General features: G+C 40.6%; 1 protein-coding gene across 3 annotated transcripts in view; it reads right to left on the bottom strand.

Annotated features, from left to right (window-relative positions):
* Window positions 1-467: 467 nt before the first annotated feature.
* Window positions 468-20978, bottom strand: part of uchl5 (ubiquitin carboxyl-terminal hydrolase L5) — a 49751-nt gene continuing 29240 nt past the window's right edge. For 2 of the 3 annotated variants that reach the window (XM_078561742.1, XM_078561744.1), the window contains 4 exons: window positions 18363-18465; window positions 3466-3579; window positions 2540-2638; window positions 468-876 (listed from right to left, as the gene is read on the bottom strand). In XM_078561742.1, coding sequence (XP_078417868.1) covers window positions 832-876; window positions 2540-2638; window positions 3466-3579; window positions 18363-18465 — 361 coding nt within the window. In that variant the 3' untranslated portion in view covers window positions 468-831. Of the gene's footprint in view, window positions 877-2539; window positions 2639-3465; window positions 3580-15558; window positions 15826-18362; window positions 18466-20978 lie in introns of those variants that run through there. The other variant, XM_078561743.1, reaches the window with a different exon arrangement.

The following is a 20978-nucleotide window of genomic DNA, read 5'->3' as shown; positions in this document are numbered from 1 at the left end:
AGCACTTATATAACCTTACTAAATTTACTGGGCTACTGGACAGGGATGATGGATGAGCAAAACAATTGTGAATTTCACTGTTTTACAAGAGGTTTTGATCAGTTTTTAGTGTGTTCTTTCAAAAATACAACCACGAATATTCTCAGGAGTAAAAGCAGTCCAAACTCCAGATTTCTGAAATTCTGTCCCCTGCGCCCCCATCCATCCCATGGACAGAAGTCTCCACTGGGCACAAGAAACAGAGGTACGTTAACCATTTGAGACAAAATAATCTTTCTGACTTTGCTGCTATTCCTGAAAATGTTGGATGACAATTTGTTGCTTTAAAAAAGATCATTTCTAGCACTAGAATCAAACTCCTGCTTTTCTCCAAGGCATTGTGCGCTCAGAGAACTCAAACTTGTAATCACCGAGTTTAATTAGGCTCGTAGAGTGAAACAAAAGCATATAGAGACGAGGATCAAAGGTTTTTTTTAAATAATTTTTATTTAGCATTTAATATCTTATCATGCACCTAGTCAATTCCATTACTCAACACAAGACAGAAAAATCGTTTGAAATTGGATTGTAAAGTGTCGGCAGCACTTGAACTACTTTTAAGGGGAGAAAAAATATTTAAAAACAAACCTCTTTCGTATTAAACATGGTACATAGTGCATGCACGTGATGCAAATGGGGAACATTTAACAGTCTTGTACGTGACATATAATTACAAATGAGAGTGCTTTGCACTCGTTAACTATCTGAAAAGTCCACTGGTTATAGGTCAGATTTCACTTCTTAAAACAGAATTATCAGCAGCAAATGGTCACAAAGTCATCGGTGGGAGTTTTACTTGGCTTCTTGAGCTTTCTTGGCGTTCTGTTTTTCTTTAGCCTGTGTTGATGAATAAATACATTATTTTGTCATGTGAATCCAGCAAGATGTAGTCAACTTTATTTTTCTTTCCCTTTAACTTTGATTGGAATTCTGTAATCGGGTAGAGTAGGGCAACTGGGAGTGATCTATCCTCCTAATTATCTGACAATGTGCAACATTTCTCAGCCTGAGACTTATTGTATGGGATATTGTTGGTATTTATGCATGAGAAAATCACACCAATGTGGTTGTTCACTGTGCTGTCAAAACTCTATTGCACACACCCTTTGAAACCCTCAATGGTGCTCATCAGGTTGAGCTGGAAACTTTGTGAACCATTAGCTCAATCTCAACCTGCACCTAAGTTGCTTTAAACTTTGTTGAAAAGTTGTATTATATCAAATATACACGCACATATACCCATACACACATTACATACATACTTCCCTGAACTTGGCCTGTCACATGACCAAAGCTGCTGGCAGATGGAGAACATACTGTGTCAGGATGAAACCCTTAGATCTGATCATTCGTCATGCAATCGGTGGGGGCTTGTCTACACTTGTTTCTTTCTAAAAAGAGCTCTTATCACTATGCATGATGCCTTTTTCTTAGGACAAAACCTAAGCCTCTATTGCTATCTAATGCTGGGATGTGCTGACCATGTCAAACCCTGTAATAAAGTACAGGGCAGTGGGCTATGCTTCTCATGGCACAGAGTTCCAGTTTACCAGATTGACAGAGATTGAATCTGGCCAACAACAACAGAGATTCTGCAGATCAACAATGTTTAGTCCTACATTTTTCTCTTGCTTCCTTAGGTTCCTCCAAATAGTGCACCACTCCCAAACTAAGAGTGCACAGGTGACCGGCTCCCCAGGCCTATACTTGCGTCACTCTTTGAACAGCCAGTTGAAAGAGCATACTCATAATATAACTGGCTTTGAATTTCCTTTTTTACAACTGTCAGCAAAGTAGCTCATTGCTGCTTCACAATTCCTTAAACAACCCTCATCAAATCACCATGTGGAGAATCACAGTGCAGAATTCATGTCCTACCATGCAATAAAAGCACATATACCATTGGGCATCACTTCCTTCACATCTCCAAGATAACAAGAATATAGCTGAACACAAAGTGTACAGTCATATAATTATTTGAGCTGACCACTTTAATAAAACTGGATAGGTAGGAGGCATCATCTGTGGAAAGGAAGACAGGGTTAACGTTTTGACTCTGCGTGACTCTTCATCTGATGAAGAGTCATACGGACTCGAAACGTTAACTCTGCCTTACTTTCCATGGATGCTGTCAGACCTGCTGAGTTTTTCCAGCTATTTTTGTTTTTGTTTCAGACTTCCAGCATCCGCAGTATTTTGCTTTTAATTTAGGTAGCAGGCATGTTGTTTTATCTTCTCCGCCGATGCTGCCAGACCTGCTGAGTTTTTCCAGGTAATTTTGTTTTTATGTTGTTTTACCTTCACTACAAACAAAATCAACAGTGTGTGACTAACTTACTGAGGAACTACCTAACTAGACTGAGGGTGTATCTAGACTTTCAACTGCAGCAGTTGAAGAAGGGGGCTCACCTTCCCAAAAGCAATTAGGGATGGACAATAAATGCTTGTTGCCAGCAACGCCTCCATCCCTTGAATGAATTATAAATAAAGAGACACTTGCCTTTTCTACTAGTGGTATTAACTGCTGGTGCTCTGCCAGAGTCTTCAAAAGTTCCATGATAAAGGGCAAATAGTTGTGTTTTCGTCTGACGTTTTCAATCTGAAAGAAGGCGAACACAATAAAGTTAACACATATACTAAAATAAAAACACACAGTGAACATATCTAACACAGCCACCCAGGAGAATTGCCAAGCTGGCTTTAATTCGCAGGTTCCACTTCTTAGGGATCTCAGTTACAGGAACCTAGCTCACAACAATCAAAACTTGCATTCTTATAGAGATTTTAAAACAGAAAAAAACACTACAGAGGCACAGTCACAAAAATAATGAATCAAAGAATGAATTATCAGATGGGATAACCAAAAACTTGGTCAAAGAGTTGGTTTTAAAGAGGATCTTAGAGAAACAGAGGAAGGTGGAAAGATGTGGGGGGGAAGTTAGGGAGAGAATTCCAGAGTGTGGAGCCTAGGTGTTTGAAGACACGACTGCCAATGGTGGGGTGAAGGAACCGGAGACCCATAAGACGCCAGAGTCAGGGTAAACACAGAGTTCTGATTGGAGGGTGGGCCTGTTTGTTTCCTGTGTGGCATATGCCAAATTGCTGCACACCCACACACCTGCAATGGCTTAGAGGGAACAAAGTGTGACCCCATTTCACTTACAGTTTAACTCAGTACAATGGCAGTGTTGGCTGTTATAATAGTGCTTTTTGGCACTAGTCTTACTGAAGTTCATGGCAATGATCAACCAACAAATATGCTTTGCTTTAAAATAAATCTGATTGAAATGTACACGTGTCTTTTTTTCCAAATTGTACCTGGATTTTCAACATTTTGTGGTTTCATTTTGCTTTCTTCCTAATACAAGCTAAAACTTTTTGAATGCAGTGGCCCACTATACAGCAATCAGTTTTGGTAAAACCTACCTTATATCGCTTTAATTTCTGATTTTCTTCTTCAATCAGCATCTGATATTTAGCTACTTCTGACTGAATCGAGTTTATGATACTGCTGCTCTGGTCTGTATCCATGGGTTCTTCCTGCACAGAGAAAGCATAGATAGAAAGAACCTTTTTAGTATTCAATCTACAGTCAAGCATCAAAATGCATAGCCATTTTTAAATCATTAATCATTTCTTAGGTATACAGCTTTCTAGAATTTGCAGATAAGGAACAAAGAGAAATTTGAAATTAAATCTTGAAAGGTTAAATAATAACATGAGAAAATGGCTGCTGACCCACTCGTAGTCCCCACTATCTGTGACTGTGTCTCATAACAGAGTTCAGTTAACTCTTCTAAACTCAATGTTGCTTAATTTAAATAATCTAATAATTCACATACTTTCAGGACTAAATTCCACTTTGCTCTGTATTTACATTATTTAATTCAGATTGTTAGATAATTCACTTTATTTTTAAGCACAAATATGACAGCTATCAATAACAGCAGGTGTGTGGGAGCTGTGCCAGGAAATTCTATAACATCCAAGCTTTCAGTTTTAAAACCGTTAAAACAGAGGGCCGAGGAGATTGAAGAGAAATAACTTAAAAGTTAACATAAGATAGGGCTTGAAGAAACAAACTGAAAGGGGGATACATAAAAAGAAGGAAACTAGAAGGCAGAAATAGACAAATGGCTTGGTAATGCAGTACATCGAAATGTTAGTGCAGAGCAACAACATGCAAATTTAGTTCTAAGTGAAAAGGCACAGGTCAAACACTTCTATAAGGGGAGAAAAGGGAAATGACTTCTGGTTGCTCGTGCGCACCTTCAGTGGGCGGCCTGAGCTTAAATCCAGAGAGTTATATCATGCAGCAATGAAGACAGATAAAATGAAAAGAAAATAAAGTGTATTATCAAAGGAGAAAGAGAAGGCGGAAAGAGTCCAATGCAAAAAATAATGTTAAAAAACAAATTGAAATAAAAAATTAGAATAAAAAGGTCCAAATGAGTCCCAAATGCACAGCACAAAGATGACTGCAATCCTAAAGAATAAAACAAAATGTGTAACGAAGTCAAAAGGGTACAACTCTTAGCTCGTGGCCATGTTAGCTACTGATGTAACAAAGAGGAACTGAAAACACATGGAAGTTGAATGAACATCCACTTTTTGAACTACAGATAACTTTAGCCGAGTTCCGGACCAAATTATTCAGAAGGTTAGGAGATGCATATTATCATGCAGCATGGTGTCAACCCCAGAACCTAAAGGCATACTATAGGTTTTAAACCAAAATGTTCAAAAGTTGTCATTACTCAGCCATACACAGTATATAGCCATGATTTATAATTCAAATTTATGCTTCTTTTTGGGTTTTAAAGTTGGGGACTTATTTTGCACATGGATCATATCCTCCCTAAGCATTTCCTCTGGTTTCACTCCTAATGAAAGAGTCTCACTGAATACTACTGACCAAAGTGCACACTGTACTAGTACACAGTCAGCTATTGCTTCATTCTGCTATTCCAGGGCATTGAATTGACAACTTTTCCTCCCAACTTCACCCCAAGCTCCAAATGCTCATTTAAAACCAGAGACAGCCCATCAGTGTAGTCACAGGGAGAAACATTTAAAATCAGCAGCAGGTAGAAACTTAGGATTGAAATGAGAAAGAACAGAAAGAAAAAATGAGTCATTAATGTCAGTTGATAAGAAATTGAGAATTTTGTGGGCAGAACCTTTGTAATGTTATCAGTGCCTTATAATAGTCATGATCTCTTTGGATGGTAGCCTAGGGAAGGGGAGAAGATATTGCTTTACACGTGAGTTTATAAAATATATTGAAACCAGTGCTGAATGGGACAATGTTGAAAGTCAGTGAAGCAAAGCCAAAAGCAACCCAGGGGAAAGCTAACCAAGACATAGGAAAAAATAGAGGCAAATGTCAAGAATATCACAATCAAGTTGGAGATACTCAAATGAAGACTCATTGCAAAGGCCAACTTTCCAACAAGATGGTCAACAAGTAGATGGAGCAACTTGAATCAGAGATAATTAGGACTAAACTTTTACAGGAAACAGTTGAACAATTAAGGATAACTAAGCTGAAGATATTGTACACCAAGCAGTAATTACAATCATGTGATAGTTAACCTATTAAATGTTATGAATCTCCACAGCCCAAGGGAACAAAATGTCCCAGAAATTGGGATTAGAGGGGAAGATGGATAAGTCACAGAAGATCAGGGGAAACAGGAAGCCAATGAAGTGGGTGTGATCTAGTCAGTATCATTGCAACTGTCAGGATGTGGAGACCCAACTTCCACAAATAAATCAACAACAGAGCTTACCCATAAACTTGAGAAGGAACCAGTGGCAGTATATAGAAGATGACCAAACTCAACGTCACCTTCCCTGGAAACATCACAGAGACAGAAGGGAAGCCACTGGTTAAGTTTACGTTTCCAATGTATTGAGGTCCAAAGCATGACCAAGATCCCATTACATATACCCCTTAGTGCAAAGTTCACTTTGTCTTACATTCTTTAGGTAATAAAATTCTCCTTGTCCTCCAAAATATGCTAAATGCTTTTGAAAACTTACTTAACAGCCAGCTGGGCTGAGTTCCAGAAGAAATTTCATGTTGTACTCTGTTAAAGGGATAAGGCGTCCAAAGCGACAACAAACCTTGACATTGATTTATTTTCCATATGGCTGACTGGTGAAAATGGTCCTTAAGAAAGCTGATCAGCTAACGGGCAAAGGGAGCACCAAGGTACTAGAAACAAACTGTGTTCTGTATAGAATTAATTGACATCAGACAAAGCAGCAAAGAGGTGTTTCCATTGGCCAGTTTCTCATTTTCTCTTCTTCTGAAGCTCTTAAGTCAATGGGTTTCTTCCAGTCTTTCACTCAAATGGCCATTCTTCATGTTTAAGCCCAGGCTGTAAATGCTACCAAGATATGCTCCATGGGAATCATCACAGTAGAAACGCATGCTGTCTTTACCGGATGTTTCCTTTCTCAGCAGTGGGGACTTTGCCTGATTTTTCCCTCACTAACTCAGGGATGCTGTGGCCAACTATAATATACCAGCTGCCACCCAAACTAGAATCAGGTCAAGCACAGACCAGGAACTGAACAAAAACTTCTGGTCTTATTTTTTTTATTCATTCATGGGATATGGTAGTCGCTGACCTAGCTAGCATTTATTTCCCATCTCCAAGTGCCCTTGAGAAGGTGATGGTGAACTGTCGCCTTGAACCACTGCAGTGCATGTGGTGTAGGTACACCCACAGTGCTGTTAGGGAGAGATTTCCAAGATTTTGAACCAGTGACAGTGAAGGAATGGCGATTTATTTCCAAATCAGGATGGTGAGTGACTTGGCAGGGAACCTCCAGGTGCTGATGTTCCCATCTATCTGCTGCTCTTGTCCTTCTAGATGGTAGTGGTCGTGGATTTAGAAGGTGCTGTTGGAGGTGTCTTGGTGAATTCCTGCAGTGCACCTTGTAGATGGTACACACTGCTGCCCTGTGTATCAGTGGTGGAATGAGTGAATGTTTGTGTATGGGGTACCAATCAAGTGGGGTGCTTTGACCTGGATGATGTCGAGCTTCCTGAGTGTTGTTGGAACTGCACTCATCCAGGTAAGTAGAGTATTCCATCACACTCCTGACTTGTGCCTTGTAAATGGTGGAGAAGCTTTGGGGAGTCAGGAGGCGAGGTACTCGCCGCAGGATTCCTAGCCTCTGACCGGCTCCACAGTATTTATATGGGTAGTCCAGTTCAGTTTCTGGTCAATGGTAACCCTCAGGATGTTGATAGTGGGGGAGTCAGCAATGGGAATACCTTTGAATATCATGGGGCAATGGATAGATTCTCTCTTATTGGAGATGGTCATTGCCTGACACTTGTGGCATGAATGTTAATTGCCACTTGTCAGCCCAAGCCTGGATATTGTCCAGGTCTTGCTGCATTGGAGCATGGACTGCTTCAGTATCTGAGGGGTCACGAATGGTGTTGAACATTGTGCAATCATCAGCGAACATCCCCACTTCTGACCATACGGTGGAAGGTCATTGATGAAGCAGCTGAAGGTAGTTGGGCCGAGGACACTACCCTGAGGGATTCCTGCAGTGATGTCCTGGAGCTGAGATGATTGACCTCCAACAAACACAACCATCTTCCTTCATGCTAAGTATGACTCCAACCAGTGGAGAGTTTTCCCCCTGATTCCCATTCACTTCACTTTTGCTCGGGCTCCTTGATTCAAAGACAGTCACTCTCACCTCACCTCTGGAGTTCAGTTCTTTTGTCCATGTTTGAACTAAGGTCTTTGGTGAGGTCAGATGATTAGTGATACTGGCGGAACCCAGACTGAGCATCAGTGAGCAGGTTATTCTAAGCAAGTGCTGCTTGATATCACTGTTGATGACCCCTTCCATGATGGAGAGTCGACTGATGGGGCGGTAATTGTCTGGTTTGGATTTGTCCTGCTTTTTGCGGACAGGATATCCTTGGGCAATTTTCCACATTGCCGGATAAATGCCAGTGTTGAACCTATACTGGAACAAGTTGGCTAGTGGTGCAGCACGTTCTGGAGCACAAGTCTTCAGTACTATTGCCGGAATATTGTCAGGGCCCATAGCCTTGAAGTGTCCAGTGCCTTCAGCCGTTTCTTGATATCACGTGGAATGAATCGAATTGGCTGAAGACTAGCATCTGTGATGCTGAAAACCTCCGGAGGAGGCCAAGATGAATCATCCAATTGACACTTCTGGCTGAAGATTTTTGCAAATGTCTTATCTTTTGCACTGATGTGCTGGGCTCCCCCAATATTGAGGATGGAGAGTTCTGTGGAGCCTCCTCCTCTAGTGAGTTGTTTAGTTGTCCACTATCATTTGTAACTGGATGGAGCAGGACTGCAGAGCCTAAATCTGATCCATTGTTTGTGGGATCGCTTAGCTCTGTCTATCACTTGCTGCTTGCTTTATTTGGCACACAAGTAGTCCTGTGTTGTAGCTTCATCACAGCAGGTCAACTCATTTTTATTTACGCCTGGTGCTGCTCCTGGCATGGCTTCCTGCACTCCTCATTGAACCAGGATTGATCCCCTGGCTTGGTAGTAATGGTAGGCTGGGGGAAATGCCAGGCCATGAGGTTACAGATTATGGTTGAGTACAATTCTGCTGGTGCTGATTGCCCACAGCACCTCATGGCTGCCCAGTCTTGAATTGCTAGATCTGTTCAAAATCTAATGCACTTAGCATGGTGATGGTGCCATATAATCCTCAATGCGAAGGCGAGACTTCATCTCCACAAGGACAGTGAGGTGGTCAGATTGGTGAGGATGAGGTCAAGTATGTTTTTTTACTCTTGTTGGTTCCCTCACCACCTGCCACAGGCCCAATCTAGCAGCTATGTTCTTTAAGACTCGGCCAGCTCGGTCTGTGGTGGGGCTACCAAACCACTCTTGGTGATGGACATTGAAGTCCCCCACCCAGAGCATATTTTGCGCCCTCCAGTACTTCCTCCAAGTGGTGTTCAACATGGAGGAGTACAGATTCATCAGCTGAGAGGGGGGGGGGGGGGGGTGGAGACTGTACGTGGTAATCAGCAGGAGGTTTCCTTGCCCATGTTTGACCTGATGCCATGAAACTTCATGGGGTCCGGAGTCGATGTTGAGGACTCCCAGGGCAACTCCTTCCCTACTGTTTACAGCTGTGTTGCCACCTCTGCTAGATCTGTCCTGCTGGCAGGACTGGGCACACTCAGGGATGGTGATGGTGGTGCCTGGGACATTATCTGTAAGGTATGATTCCATGGCTATGACTATGTCAGGTTGTTGCTTGCCTAGTCTATGAGACAGCTCTCCCAATTTTGGCACAAGCCCCCAGATGTTAGTAAGGAGGACTTTGCAGAGTTGACAGGACTGAGTCTGCCATTGTTGTTTCTGGTGCCTAACTCGATACCAAGTGGTCCATCCGGTTTCACTCCTTATAGACTTTGTAGCAGTTTGATATAACTGAGTGGCTTGTTGACCATTTTAGAGGGCTGTGGATTTGGAGTGACAGGTAAGGACAGCAGATTTCCTTCTCTAAAGGACATTAGTGAACCAGATCGGTTTTTATGACAATTGGCAATATTTTCAAGATCATCATTATACTTTTTAATTCCATATTTTTATTGAGCTCTGCTATGGTGGGATTTGAACCCAGGCTTCCTAGAGCATTACCCTAGGTTTCTGGATTACTAGTCCAGTGACAATACCACTGAGCCACCGCCTCTCTGTTTGACTCAGTCACAGCTTTTTACGAAACACTCCACAGGAAGAGCAATGTGAAAGGGGTTTGTGCCAAACAGTCTCAAATTTCCTGTAAACTAGATGGTCAAAATGACTTGAGCCAAGGAATCCACACCACTAAATTGTGTTATTGATGTTAGCAATGCTATTTTAGCGTACAAGTAACTGGGGAATGAATAGGTACAAAAGACCCAAACTTTGACCAAAAGGTCTTGACTGCACTAAGTGAGACTTTCTGAACTTGGATCTATTGCAAACAAAGGTTTACCTTTTAAATTACAAAGCGGGAATACAGGACATAACTTTACATTCTTAGTATTCCTCATTTATCATTGAGAGAACAGGAGCCCAGTAAAAAAAAAAAGAGAAACTTCTACTGATGTCAACATTTAAGGAGAATTCTTCAATGCAGCCAATGCTTTAAGCTCTCTATCAACAAAATGAAATGTCATCCAAATACCAGAGCAAGAGTGAGCACTGTAGCTTTTGCCATTTCATCATAAAGTTGCTTCAAAACTACACTCAGCTTAGGTAGATAGTAACATCTTACAAAACAGAAGTTCCCACTTGCCAACCGCCCAACAATTACATTGCCTACATTGCATACTTTTATACCATTTAGATGGAGCATATCCTACTCATTTATTATAGATCAAAACAACGATTCACCAAATCCACAAGTAAATTGAGAACAATGTAATATTACAGCTTAATTTAGCCAATAATCAATAGTGAGTAGCTGAGAATCTCCAGAGGCTGCACATTAAATTAAATCCTGGAAGCTGGATATTCAGAGAAAGACAAAGCTTGTGTAACCATGAGAAAACCAGAGCAAACCACTAGACATGCAGAAAAGTTCAAAGCCAGACAATGGGAGAGCTACGCTAAGCACCAAGGTGCTTTCTGCATGGCTCTTCTAGACTCTTAGCTCAATAAGACCATAAGACATAGGAGCAGAAATTAGGCCATTCAGCCCATCGAGTCTGCTCCGCCATTCAATCATGGCTGATAAGTTTCTCAACCCCATTCTCCCGTCTTCTCCCCGTAACCTTTGATCCCCTTACCAATCAAGAACCTATCTATCTCCGTCTTAAATACACTCAATGACCTGGCCTCCACAGCCTTCTGTGGCAATGAATTCCATAGATTCACCACTCTCTGGCTAAAAAAGTTTCTCCTCATCTCTGTTCTAAAAGGTCTTCCCTTTACTCTGAGGCTGTGCCCTCAGGTCCTAGTCTCTCCTACTAATGGAAACATCTTCCCCACGTCCACTCTATCCAGGCCTTTCAGTATTCTGTAAGTTTCAATCAGATCCCCCCCATATCCTTCTAAACTCCATCGAGTATAGACCCAGAGTCCTCAAACATTCCTCATATGTTAAGCCTTTCATTCCTGGGATCGTTCTCGTGAACCTCCTCTGGACCCTCTCCAGGGCCAGCACATCCTTCCTGAGATACGGGGCCCAAAATTGCTCACAATATTCTAAATGTGGTCTGACCAAAGCCTTATAAAGCCTCAGCAGCACATCCCTGCTTTTATATTCTAGTCCTCTCAAAATAAATGCCAACATTGCATTTGCCTTCCTAACTACCGACTCAACCTGCAAGTTAACCTTAAGAGAATCCTGCACTAGGACTCCCAAGTCCCTTTGCAATTCAGATTTCTGAATTCTCTCCCCATTTAGAAAATAGTCTATGCCTCTATTCTTCCTACCAAAGTGCATGACCTCACACGTTGTATTCCATCTGCCACTTCTTTGGCCATTCTCCTAACCTGTCCAAATCCTTCTGCAGCCTCCCCGACTCCTCAATACTACCCGTCCCTCCACCTATCTTTGTATCATCTGCAAACTTAGCCAGGATGCCCTCAGTTCATTCATCTAGATCATTAATGTATAAAGTGAAAAGTTGTGGTCCCAACACTGACCCCTGCGGAACTCCACTAGTCACCGGCCGCCATCCTGAGGAGGACCCCCTTATCCCCACTCTCTGCCTCCTGCCAGACAGCCGATCTTCTATCCATGCTAGTACCTTGCCTCTAACAGCATGGGCTCTTATCTTACTGAGCAGCCTCCTGTGCGGCACCTTGTCAAAGGCCTTCTGGAAGTCCAAGTAGGTAACATCCATTGGCTTTCCTTTGTCTAACCTACTCGTTACCTCCTCAAAGAATTTTAACAGATTTGTCAGGCAAATATTAGTGGATCTTCTGAGAACACAAATGTAGTAAACAGTGAGGAGGACAGTATTGGACTTTAAGGGGAAAACAGATAAGACTGGTGAAACAGGCATGTGAAATTTAATACTGAAAGTGTGAAGCAATACATTTTAGAAGGAAGAATGGGGAAAGGCAATATGAACTAAATGGTGCAATTTTAAAATGGGGTGCAGTGACAGAGAGATCTGGGAGTGTATTTACACAAGTTTTTAAAGGTGGCAGGGAAAGTTGATAAAGCTATTAAAAAGCTGTTACAGACAGGAGGGGGCTAATTTAACCAGCCCTGATTTCTCTTCTCACCAGCTGTCTGTAAGCAGAAAGGTGTTCTTGATTTCCCTCTTTATAAGTGGTGGCGTATTTTCTCTAACCCCCCCAGTTTTGGAGTAGAAACATAGAAAATAGGAGCAGGAGTGGGTCATTTGATCCTTTGAGCCTGCTCCACCATTCAATATGATCATGGCTGACACTCTATCTCAACGTCGTACTCCCGCACTCTCCCCAGTGATCCAATCCTCTATTAATAACCCCACAGCAAACTCGAGATAAGGTAAAATCAAAGGGCTACTTTATTTTACACACACTCAAAATGCGACAAGGGGGTGTTGCTACATATCCCCAGTACATTCACACATAAAAGAAGGATAAGGGAAAGAAAGAGGTACAGGGCAAAGGCCACAGACAAAATAAGAATTATCATTTCACATGAGTCTAGAGTCCAGAATTAAAAGTCCAATGCTGTATTCTTTCAGTGGTTAGCATGCTGAAGCTGATGTGGGGTAATCCACTTTTCCAGTAGTGCTGACTTCCACAATGGGAGAAGCATACAGAAATGAATTAGTCTTGTAGTAGGCACTGGTACAGGAGTTCAGATGTTCCAGTAGAAACAGTGTGGATGAGGGCCAGGCAATTTAAATCTGGACAGAGCCCTGGTTCTGCTGCTGTTGGGTCAATGGCAAACTGCCTTTGTTCAGCTCCCCAAGGCAATATTACAGCTTCTGGCAGCTTGTGTGTGTGTGTGTGTGTGTGTATGTATGTGTGGGGGTGGGGGTGTGTGTGGGTGGGTGTGTGTGTGTGTGTGTGTGTGGGGGTGTGTGTGTCATGTGACATAACTCCCACTTCTTCTGCTTGGTTTGTACAAAGGATGTATATTCCTGGTGTGGATTCTTGAGATGGTTAATGTTTTATCCAATAATAAGTTTAACGGAGATTTTAAGGTCCTTTTGTTGGCCAGAGCTCTGCCTTAGAAATGTAAAGGGCCTTTGTGCATTTCCTTGGAATTTGATTTATGCAGTCACATGGGCATTAGTGCCTCTTTAGAGATAATGAGGTCTCTGCTATTTTCTGAAGGCCAGAAACCTATTTTAGGTGAGTCATAGCTACTCAAGCTTGAGTCAGTGTAAAGCCTTAGTAGTCCAATTAAAAAAGAAAGATTTATAAAGTAGCCAGGATGATATATATATATATATATATATATATATATATATATATATATATTTCCCTTTGTGTCTTTTGGGCATGACAAAACATACAGGATCCTTGACTTTATAAATAGAGCCATGAGGTACCAAAATAAGAAAGTTCTGTAAACTTATTTTTAAAAAAATCAATGCTTTGGCCTCAGCTAAAGCAATGTATCCAATTGTGGGTATCACATTTTAGGAGGGATGAGGTAGAGAGGGTGCAGAATAGATTTACCAGAATTACATCAGGGTTGAGGAGCTTTAGTTACATAGTGAACTTAAAGAAATTGTGATTATTCTCTCTAGAGCAGAAAAGGTTCAAAATTATCAGGGAGATTGGTAAGAGTAAATAAGGAGAAGCTGTTTCTATTGGCAAGATGGTCAATAATATGATTTCACAGATTGAAGTTAATTGGCAAAAGAACCAGAGGAGAGATGAAGAAAAATAGTTTTACATTAATTCTTTTGATTCAGAATCCACTACTTTAAGGGCTGGTAGAAACAGATTCAAGCATAACTTCCAAAAGTCAACTGTACATATACATGAAAATTAGAACTTTTTTTTTATTCGTTCATGAGATGTGGGCGTCACTGGCTAGGCCAGCATTTATTGCCCATCCCTTACTGCCCTTGTTTAGAGGGCATTTAAGAGTCAACCACATTGTTGTGGGTCTGGAGTCACATGTAGGCCAGACCAGGTAAGAATGGCAGATTTCCTTCCCTAAAGGACATTAGTAAACACGATGGGTTTTTATGACAATCGGCAATGGTTTAATGGTCATCATTCTTTTAATTATTGCAGTGCCATGGGGAAAGAACAGGGGATTGGGACTAATGGATAGCTTTCAAATCCAGGGGCTGGCACAATCAGCTAAGTGGTCTCATTTTGTGTTGTATGATGATAGAAGTATTTAGCAAATTAGCCAAATGCTAACTCAGTCCCTTATCAGTGACCAAGAAATGCAGCTTCCTTGAGTTGTAGCGATATGTGAAGATAAAAAATGCATTGGCACCAGAAAAGGCAACAAATTAACTCAGAAACAGGAAAAAAAAACAGATGAAAGCAAAGGCAAGTATTGGAATGTGCGTAGAAAGAAATCTACAAAAATGATCAGGGAGACTGAAGATAACAAAGAGATCAACACCAAAATTGAAAAAAGAAATAACATAGGAAATATAAGGAAAACTTAAAACACAAGACCATGAGTGGCAGTTATTTTAAGAAAAAACTTTTAAGAGCAAGATGAAGAGCATATGCAGCTGCTGACTGGCATACAGATTTAACCCAGTAAAAGGGAGCTAGAACTGCCCAGGATTTGCTGACTAATTATCTTTTGATATAATTAAATGCACATTACCTAAAGAGATTATACATCAGACCAAGAGGTCTCACCTCAGAGAGGAATGGTGCCACTGGCTACCCAGGCGACCTGTCACTGAAAAGCAAGTCAGTGACTCAAAGTACATAATGTCATTGCTAAGTTGGTAATACTACACCAATAGGTTTTCTTCTCTACCACATCGATTTTTGTTTTCTTAATTAGATATATTTTGTCGGAAAGTTATTGGTATTACTAAGTGAAATGAGGCTGATGTAACGCCATGAAAGCAGTTCAGTATTGTTACAACTTTCAGATTTGAAATTTTGTTGCAGTTTTAAAATTCTTTATTAGTTCAATCATTTTCCTTGTCTATATTTTTCTGCAAGCATTGATTGAATAATGTGATGTCTACACATTAAGCTCACCAACAAACATTTGCTACTGGTTGAGTAGGTGATCAAAAAAAAAACTGGCATGTCCATATTAGCATTTTGGCAACTACTATACAAACTTTATACTGTGATCCTAAGACATTATAACAGTAGTAATAATGTACGCTTTTGCATCGTAACAATACAACGCTATATGCAGATTTTAGAATAGCAAGTAAAAGGCAAGCCGCTGACTCGTTTTTCATTATAATTGTACCACAGGGTTAATTGTCATGTTTTTGAAGCATGAATTTCTGTGCAAATCCAAGCTCCATTTTGGCACAAAGAAACTGACTTTAGGTAGCATAGTCTATGCCTGATATGTCAATGTCATATTTTGTGCATAAAAAAAGTAAAAATACAATGTATGCAACCAATAAAATAGTCTAAAAGTTCTCTCAAATACGATTGGAAGACTGAAGTTTTCCTATACTAGCAGGTCGCTTGTGGCATTGCTCCGTGAATTGGATGATGCTTTTCTTTGTAAGGAAGAGAGCATTGTTTCATGTAAAGTGCAAGGCATCATTCTGCTAAAGTGAAGTTTGAGTGATTGAACTTTATTTAAAAAAAGATAGCTTTGTCCATCTGCACTGTTCATTTTTGACATAAAGTTCTATGAGAAATATGAAATTTCAGCTAATGGAGTAAATTTGAGACACAAAAATTCGAGTCAAGTGTGAGACTGAAGTGTGACAAGACAACAAGAAATATCGTGTAACATGTATCATTTTTATTACGTTATTAGAGGGACCCCTGCAGCTTTCCTCACAGTAACATGATTTGCTCCTTTGCAAGAATATCTTATCATGACATACATCGTACAATGTATTAATCGGCTAAGGGAAGGTGCATTCAAGGCCATAATGCCAAATTGCTGTTAAATAAACAGAAGTTCAGGTCATTCAGAGTATACTTATTGGCTGATCAAACAAACTGGAATCTGCTGGTCAGTCTTCAGGTTTTTAAGCACATGGCCAACTCAGTATGCTCACCAGGTTCAAGCTATAAGTTAGAAATGCAAGTCCGAAGCCTCTAGAATTTTGAAGATTGCTTTGCATCTCTGACAAAGTACAATTTCTAGACATTCCTGATGCATCACTTTTAATATATTATCTGTGGTCATCCTACAGGATCGCTTTTGTTATCTCAGTTAATATCCTTCTTACGCAGGCAGAAGCATTATGCCTGTGGAATTCACAATGTATTTTGCTGTTGGCAGGTGGAGCTTTCTCCCTTTAAGGCCCCACTCTGATTGCTAATAGAGCCTCAGAATTCAATTGTTGTATCGTCAAGAAACTTTACAAATTGGAATATGCTGGTCAGTTTTCTGCCCAGTACTGCAATGTATTATAGTATTACTTTCTACATGCACATGTTGATGTACTACATATGTTACCTGACTAGATGTAATCAAAATCAAACAACTGCCCATTCACTTATTGTGCCATGCAGCATTAGCTTTAACAATGGCAATTACTACTTAATAACTGCCACCGCATTATTTTTAAACCCTAGTACACAAACTAAACTTACTCGTGTGATAGTAAACTAAAATGGGTTACTTGTCCAAATGGTGACACTGCATGTCAACCAACAGTACAATCACAGTACCTTAAGTTTCTTGAAATGGTGAAAGCAGGTAAACCTCATGGTGCACACATTCCCTTTAGTGATCATTTGCCAAGTGGGGGAAATCTCACAAATGACTGCTTTTCATTCTTTGGCAACTCTCCACACAAGAAAAAAAAACTTCACAACAAATGTGTTTGACAGAACTGAACTGTGCAGTCCCAGCACAGGAAATAGTTTACTTGAGAAGGAGCCTTATGTAATTCATTTACAATCTTGTTGCTCAAGTACTTACTCCAAACCTCACATTCAATAACTTATTATGCTATACACGAATCAATAGCGGTTTAACTGAACTGATATATTATTGTGAATGCTACTGAACCATTCAGGCCAGAAAAGTTCTAAGGTCAATCACTGGTCTGCGCTCATTAACCTTTATGAATGTCTACACATTTTATCAATAAACCTGAACGTGAGAATGGCCATGCACACAAAGCATCAGAAGAGTTCTGGCAGCTGTGGAATTATACATCAGTAAAAGCAAAATACTGCAGATTCTGCAAATTTGAAATAAAAACAGAAAATGCTGGAAAAACTCAGGTCAGGCAGCATCTGTGGAGAGAAACAGAGCCAATGTTTCCAAGTTGACCTGATGAAAGGTCATCAACCTGAAACATTGACTCTTGTTTCTCTCTCCACAGGCCACCTGATCTGCTGAGTGTTTACAGCATTTTTGTTTTATATACCAGCAAAAGTCAGCACCATCAATAAAGGAAGGTAGATGCATACCAAGTCTAGTTAGGGGACACCATATTTATATACCTCTCCAGTGGAATCATTATCCACAATAACAGAGGAGGTCCATCTGATGATAACTGAGCAGTACCAAAATGTGGTCTTGCACATATGATACAGCAGTACGCTATACATAGGAATAAAGACAGTACTCCACTAATAACATGAGGAACAGTGCATGGATTTATTTGCCAAGAGATGAAATACAAATAGCAAAATTAATTTTAGCAGGGTGTGCAATGAGGCAAGCTGTAGCTCGAGACTTTGCCTTGTAACATTCTGATGGTTTAATTAGAGCGCAGTCATCTGAATGTCCGAAGATTATATTTAGAATTTTAGTGATACAAGAAAACACACAGACACTGCTATCTATGCAGAGTGGATTCTGACTACAGACTAATCTCAGAACCAGTCAAATTGATGTGCAGTTACAGAATCATGGGGGATGAAACAGTTATATATTCCTTTAAAGTACAAGTGAGAAATAAAAGTCTGCTTCAAATACTATTTAGCTTAAAGTTTGTATAAGGGCTGTATATGAATTAAATTCACAAAATACTCTGCTAAACCATAAGGCTCATTACACAATTGGTTACCATTACCACATTTGTTTTCTTCTAGGCATTTTACAAAAAAAGAAATAAAAGATTCAATCCTAGGCTTATTTTCTGCTAAGCATTTTACAAAAAATAAAATATTAAATCTACGAGAAAATATGAAAGCACCAGAAATCAAACAGCAACAGATATGCATTGATAGTTTCTGTGCCATCAAATAACTCACCTCCGACAGCTGTCTCTGTAGGTCTCTAATCTTCCTTTCATATATCATCTTCCTGTCTGACACGATTGCCATAAGGTTAAACCTTATCTCTCCTTCACTGTACCTAGAACAAAAAAGAATGCCAGGTTTGTACTAAGACACCTAGAACCAACAATGACATTTAGTGAATAAAACCAAACAATAACCTTTAGCCATTTCCAACATGGTAAAATGAGTGCAATAAAAAAAAGCTTGAATTTCTAGCGCATCTTTTCTGTTCTTGGGACATCCCAAGGTGTTTCACAACAATAAATGAATTTTGAAGTACCAAACAAATATGGCATGCAAAATGGACATAGCCAGGTCCCTCAAATTGTGAATGAAATGAACAGTAAATTTGTTTAGTTGAGGACACCCGCCAAAGAACTCTGCTTGATTGTGAGAAATGCCAATGGGATTTTTATGTCCAACTGAAAACACATGTATCTTAGTTTTAATGTCTCATCCAAAAGATATCATCTCCAAAAAGACAGCACTCCTACAGAACTATACTGGTACCAGCACAGTATTGAACTCAAGTCTTGGCTAACATTAACACTCAGCTAAATCCCCTCGTTCGAGGGGGAAGGGGGGTGGGAAGAGTGCGGAAGCAGGCGGGCGCGCCTCTGATCAGCGACCTTGATCGGGGGGTGTGCCGCTCGGAAGATCTATGCGCTCCCTGTGCGAGTTGGGGGGTGGGTGGGATTCCCTCAGCCGGGAGTGCGCTCTTTCACGCACAGATCTCCCTGAGGCTATGTGGTGCCTCAGGGAGATCAGCACGGAATTAAAATTTGCAATACAACTCACATGAGTTGGGACATGTCCATAACTTTTATTGAAACCTTCAATAAAAATTTAAATACCCTCATGAAACCTCATCCTGGATGAGGTTTCATGTTTTTTCTGAAGCCCGCCAGGCCTGCCCGCCAACCTTAAGGTTAGACAGGCAGGTCCATTAATGATTTTGATTAGTTTATCCATGGCCTCAATAGGCCGACGACAGGTCGGCAGGCGAGCAGCTGACTCGGCAACGCCCCCGCCGACCTGAAAATGGAAATGACACGGGGTGACGTTGGGAGTTCCACTCGACGTTGTCCTGTCATTTTACACGCCTGCGAGCGGGTCCCGCCCCCACTCGCCAACCGGAAGATCCTGCCCACTGTGTGTAAAACTGTTTACTGTGGAAAATAACCACAGCAAACAAAGACTTTAAAATAGGTTGATTTTAATTTTGAAGAGCAAAAACCAGAATGAGAAAAGGGCTGTTCAGCCCACCAAGTTTATTCTAATCAGTCTGTGTACAATTATGTAAACATTAGTGCCACCGGTGGAACCTTTACTTGGAGAACTAATTCCAATCTCCTTGGAAAAATTAAATCAAGCGGTACCAAAATCAACATCTCTATAACCTCCAATTCTCTTTCTTTGACCTTGCTCAAGGTCTGTGAATGTTGTACTTGTCTCCTCTATGTCTATGTTCATTATCCAAAGAGATTTCTTACTTCAAATTTATCAGTCTAGTCACTTTAAAGACTTGATGCCCCTATTTTCTTACACCAGCAAAAATCATTTAGCTGCTTGATCACTTTGTCAGAACCTTGCATCTAACATCACTTTAGTCACTATTTTCTGAACTCTTTCTAATGCATCCATTCATTTTGCTATACAACCAGCAAAATCGTATGCCATACTTCAGAAATGAATTCATGAATGAAGTGCAGTATTACCATGTTTTATTTCATTGCCCACCAAGTACAATAAGAACAACTTGCAATGATAAGATGCATCTTCGTACCCAATAACTGCTTCACATTGATCAGATGCTTTCAGGGTACGATCATTTGTCTCCCAATCCTTTGCAGCTTTGTCAGTGGAAACCTCTATTTTACTTTCACAGGTTCATGGTACAAAGGATTATTGGCCAAAATTGCTCTGACTGCTTTGCCCATGTTTCAAGCAATTGCTTATATCTGGGTGGTATGAGGTGTCTATCTTAGTCCATAATTAACCAATGTGTAGCTGAAGATGATCAATCCCCTTATTACTATTCAGCTGTCCACATTGCTTCATGTGATCAAATTTATTGCCCTAATCCTCATTATTCATACCGGTTACATTTTCCCCCCAGGGTAACACTTTCCATTAATTGCCATACTGCCTTGTTGCTAAATCAATTCTAAATGTATCAAGTCAATCATCTAGGACGGTGCTTCCCAAACTTTTTCCTGGTGTGACCCTATTTTAAAGCCTTAAGCTTTGTGTGACCCCGGGAGAGGGTTTAGCTTCAGCTCCTGAGCTGGAGAGGCGGTGGGGGGAGCTCACTTGGTGAGAACTGTTCAAACTGCAGGGGTTTTTTTAAACATAAAAATCAAACACTACATTCCCATAGGCTTTTTTGCAGCAGCACTCAGGCCTCAAAAATCTGTTGTGCCACGCTCCCCAATGAAAAAATGTGAGGATTTAAAGGGGCCTTGTAGTTGTTAGCTTTCACCTGATCTCCACAGCAGCTATTGCTGCCTAAGAGCTCGTGACCCCCGACCCACAGTTTAGGAAGCTCTGCTTTGGCTTTCCCTATTGCTTTACATGAGAAACTTTGTT

This window comes from Cetorhinus maximus, chromosome 17 (genome assembly GCF_964194155.1).
Source record: "Cetorhinus maximus chromosome 17, sCetMax3.hap1.1, whole genome shotgun sequence".
Classification (NCBI taxonomy): Eukaryota; Metazoa; Chordata; class Chondrichthyes; order Lamniformes; family Cetorhinidae; genus Cetorhinus; species Cetorhinus maximus.
The sequence above is the reverse complement of the archived record's forward strand: the minus strand, read 5'-3'. Positions and strand labels throughout refer to the sequence as shown.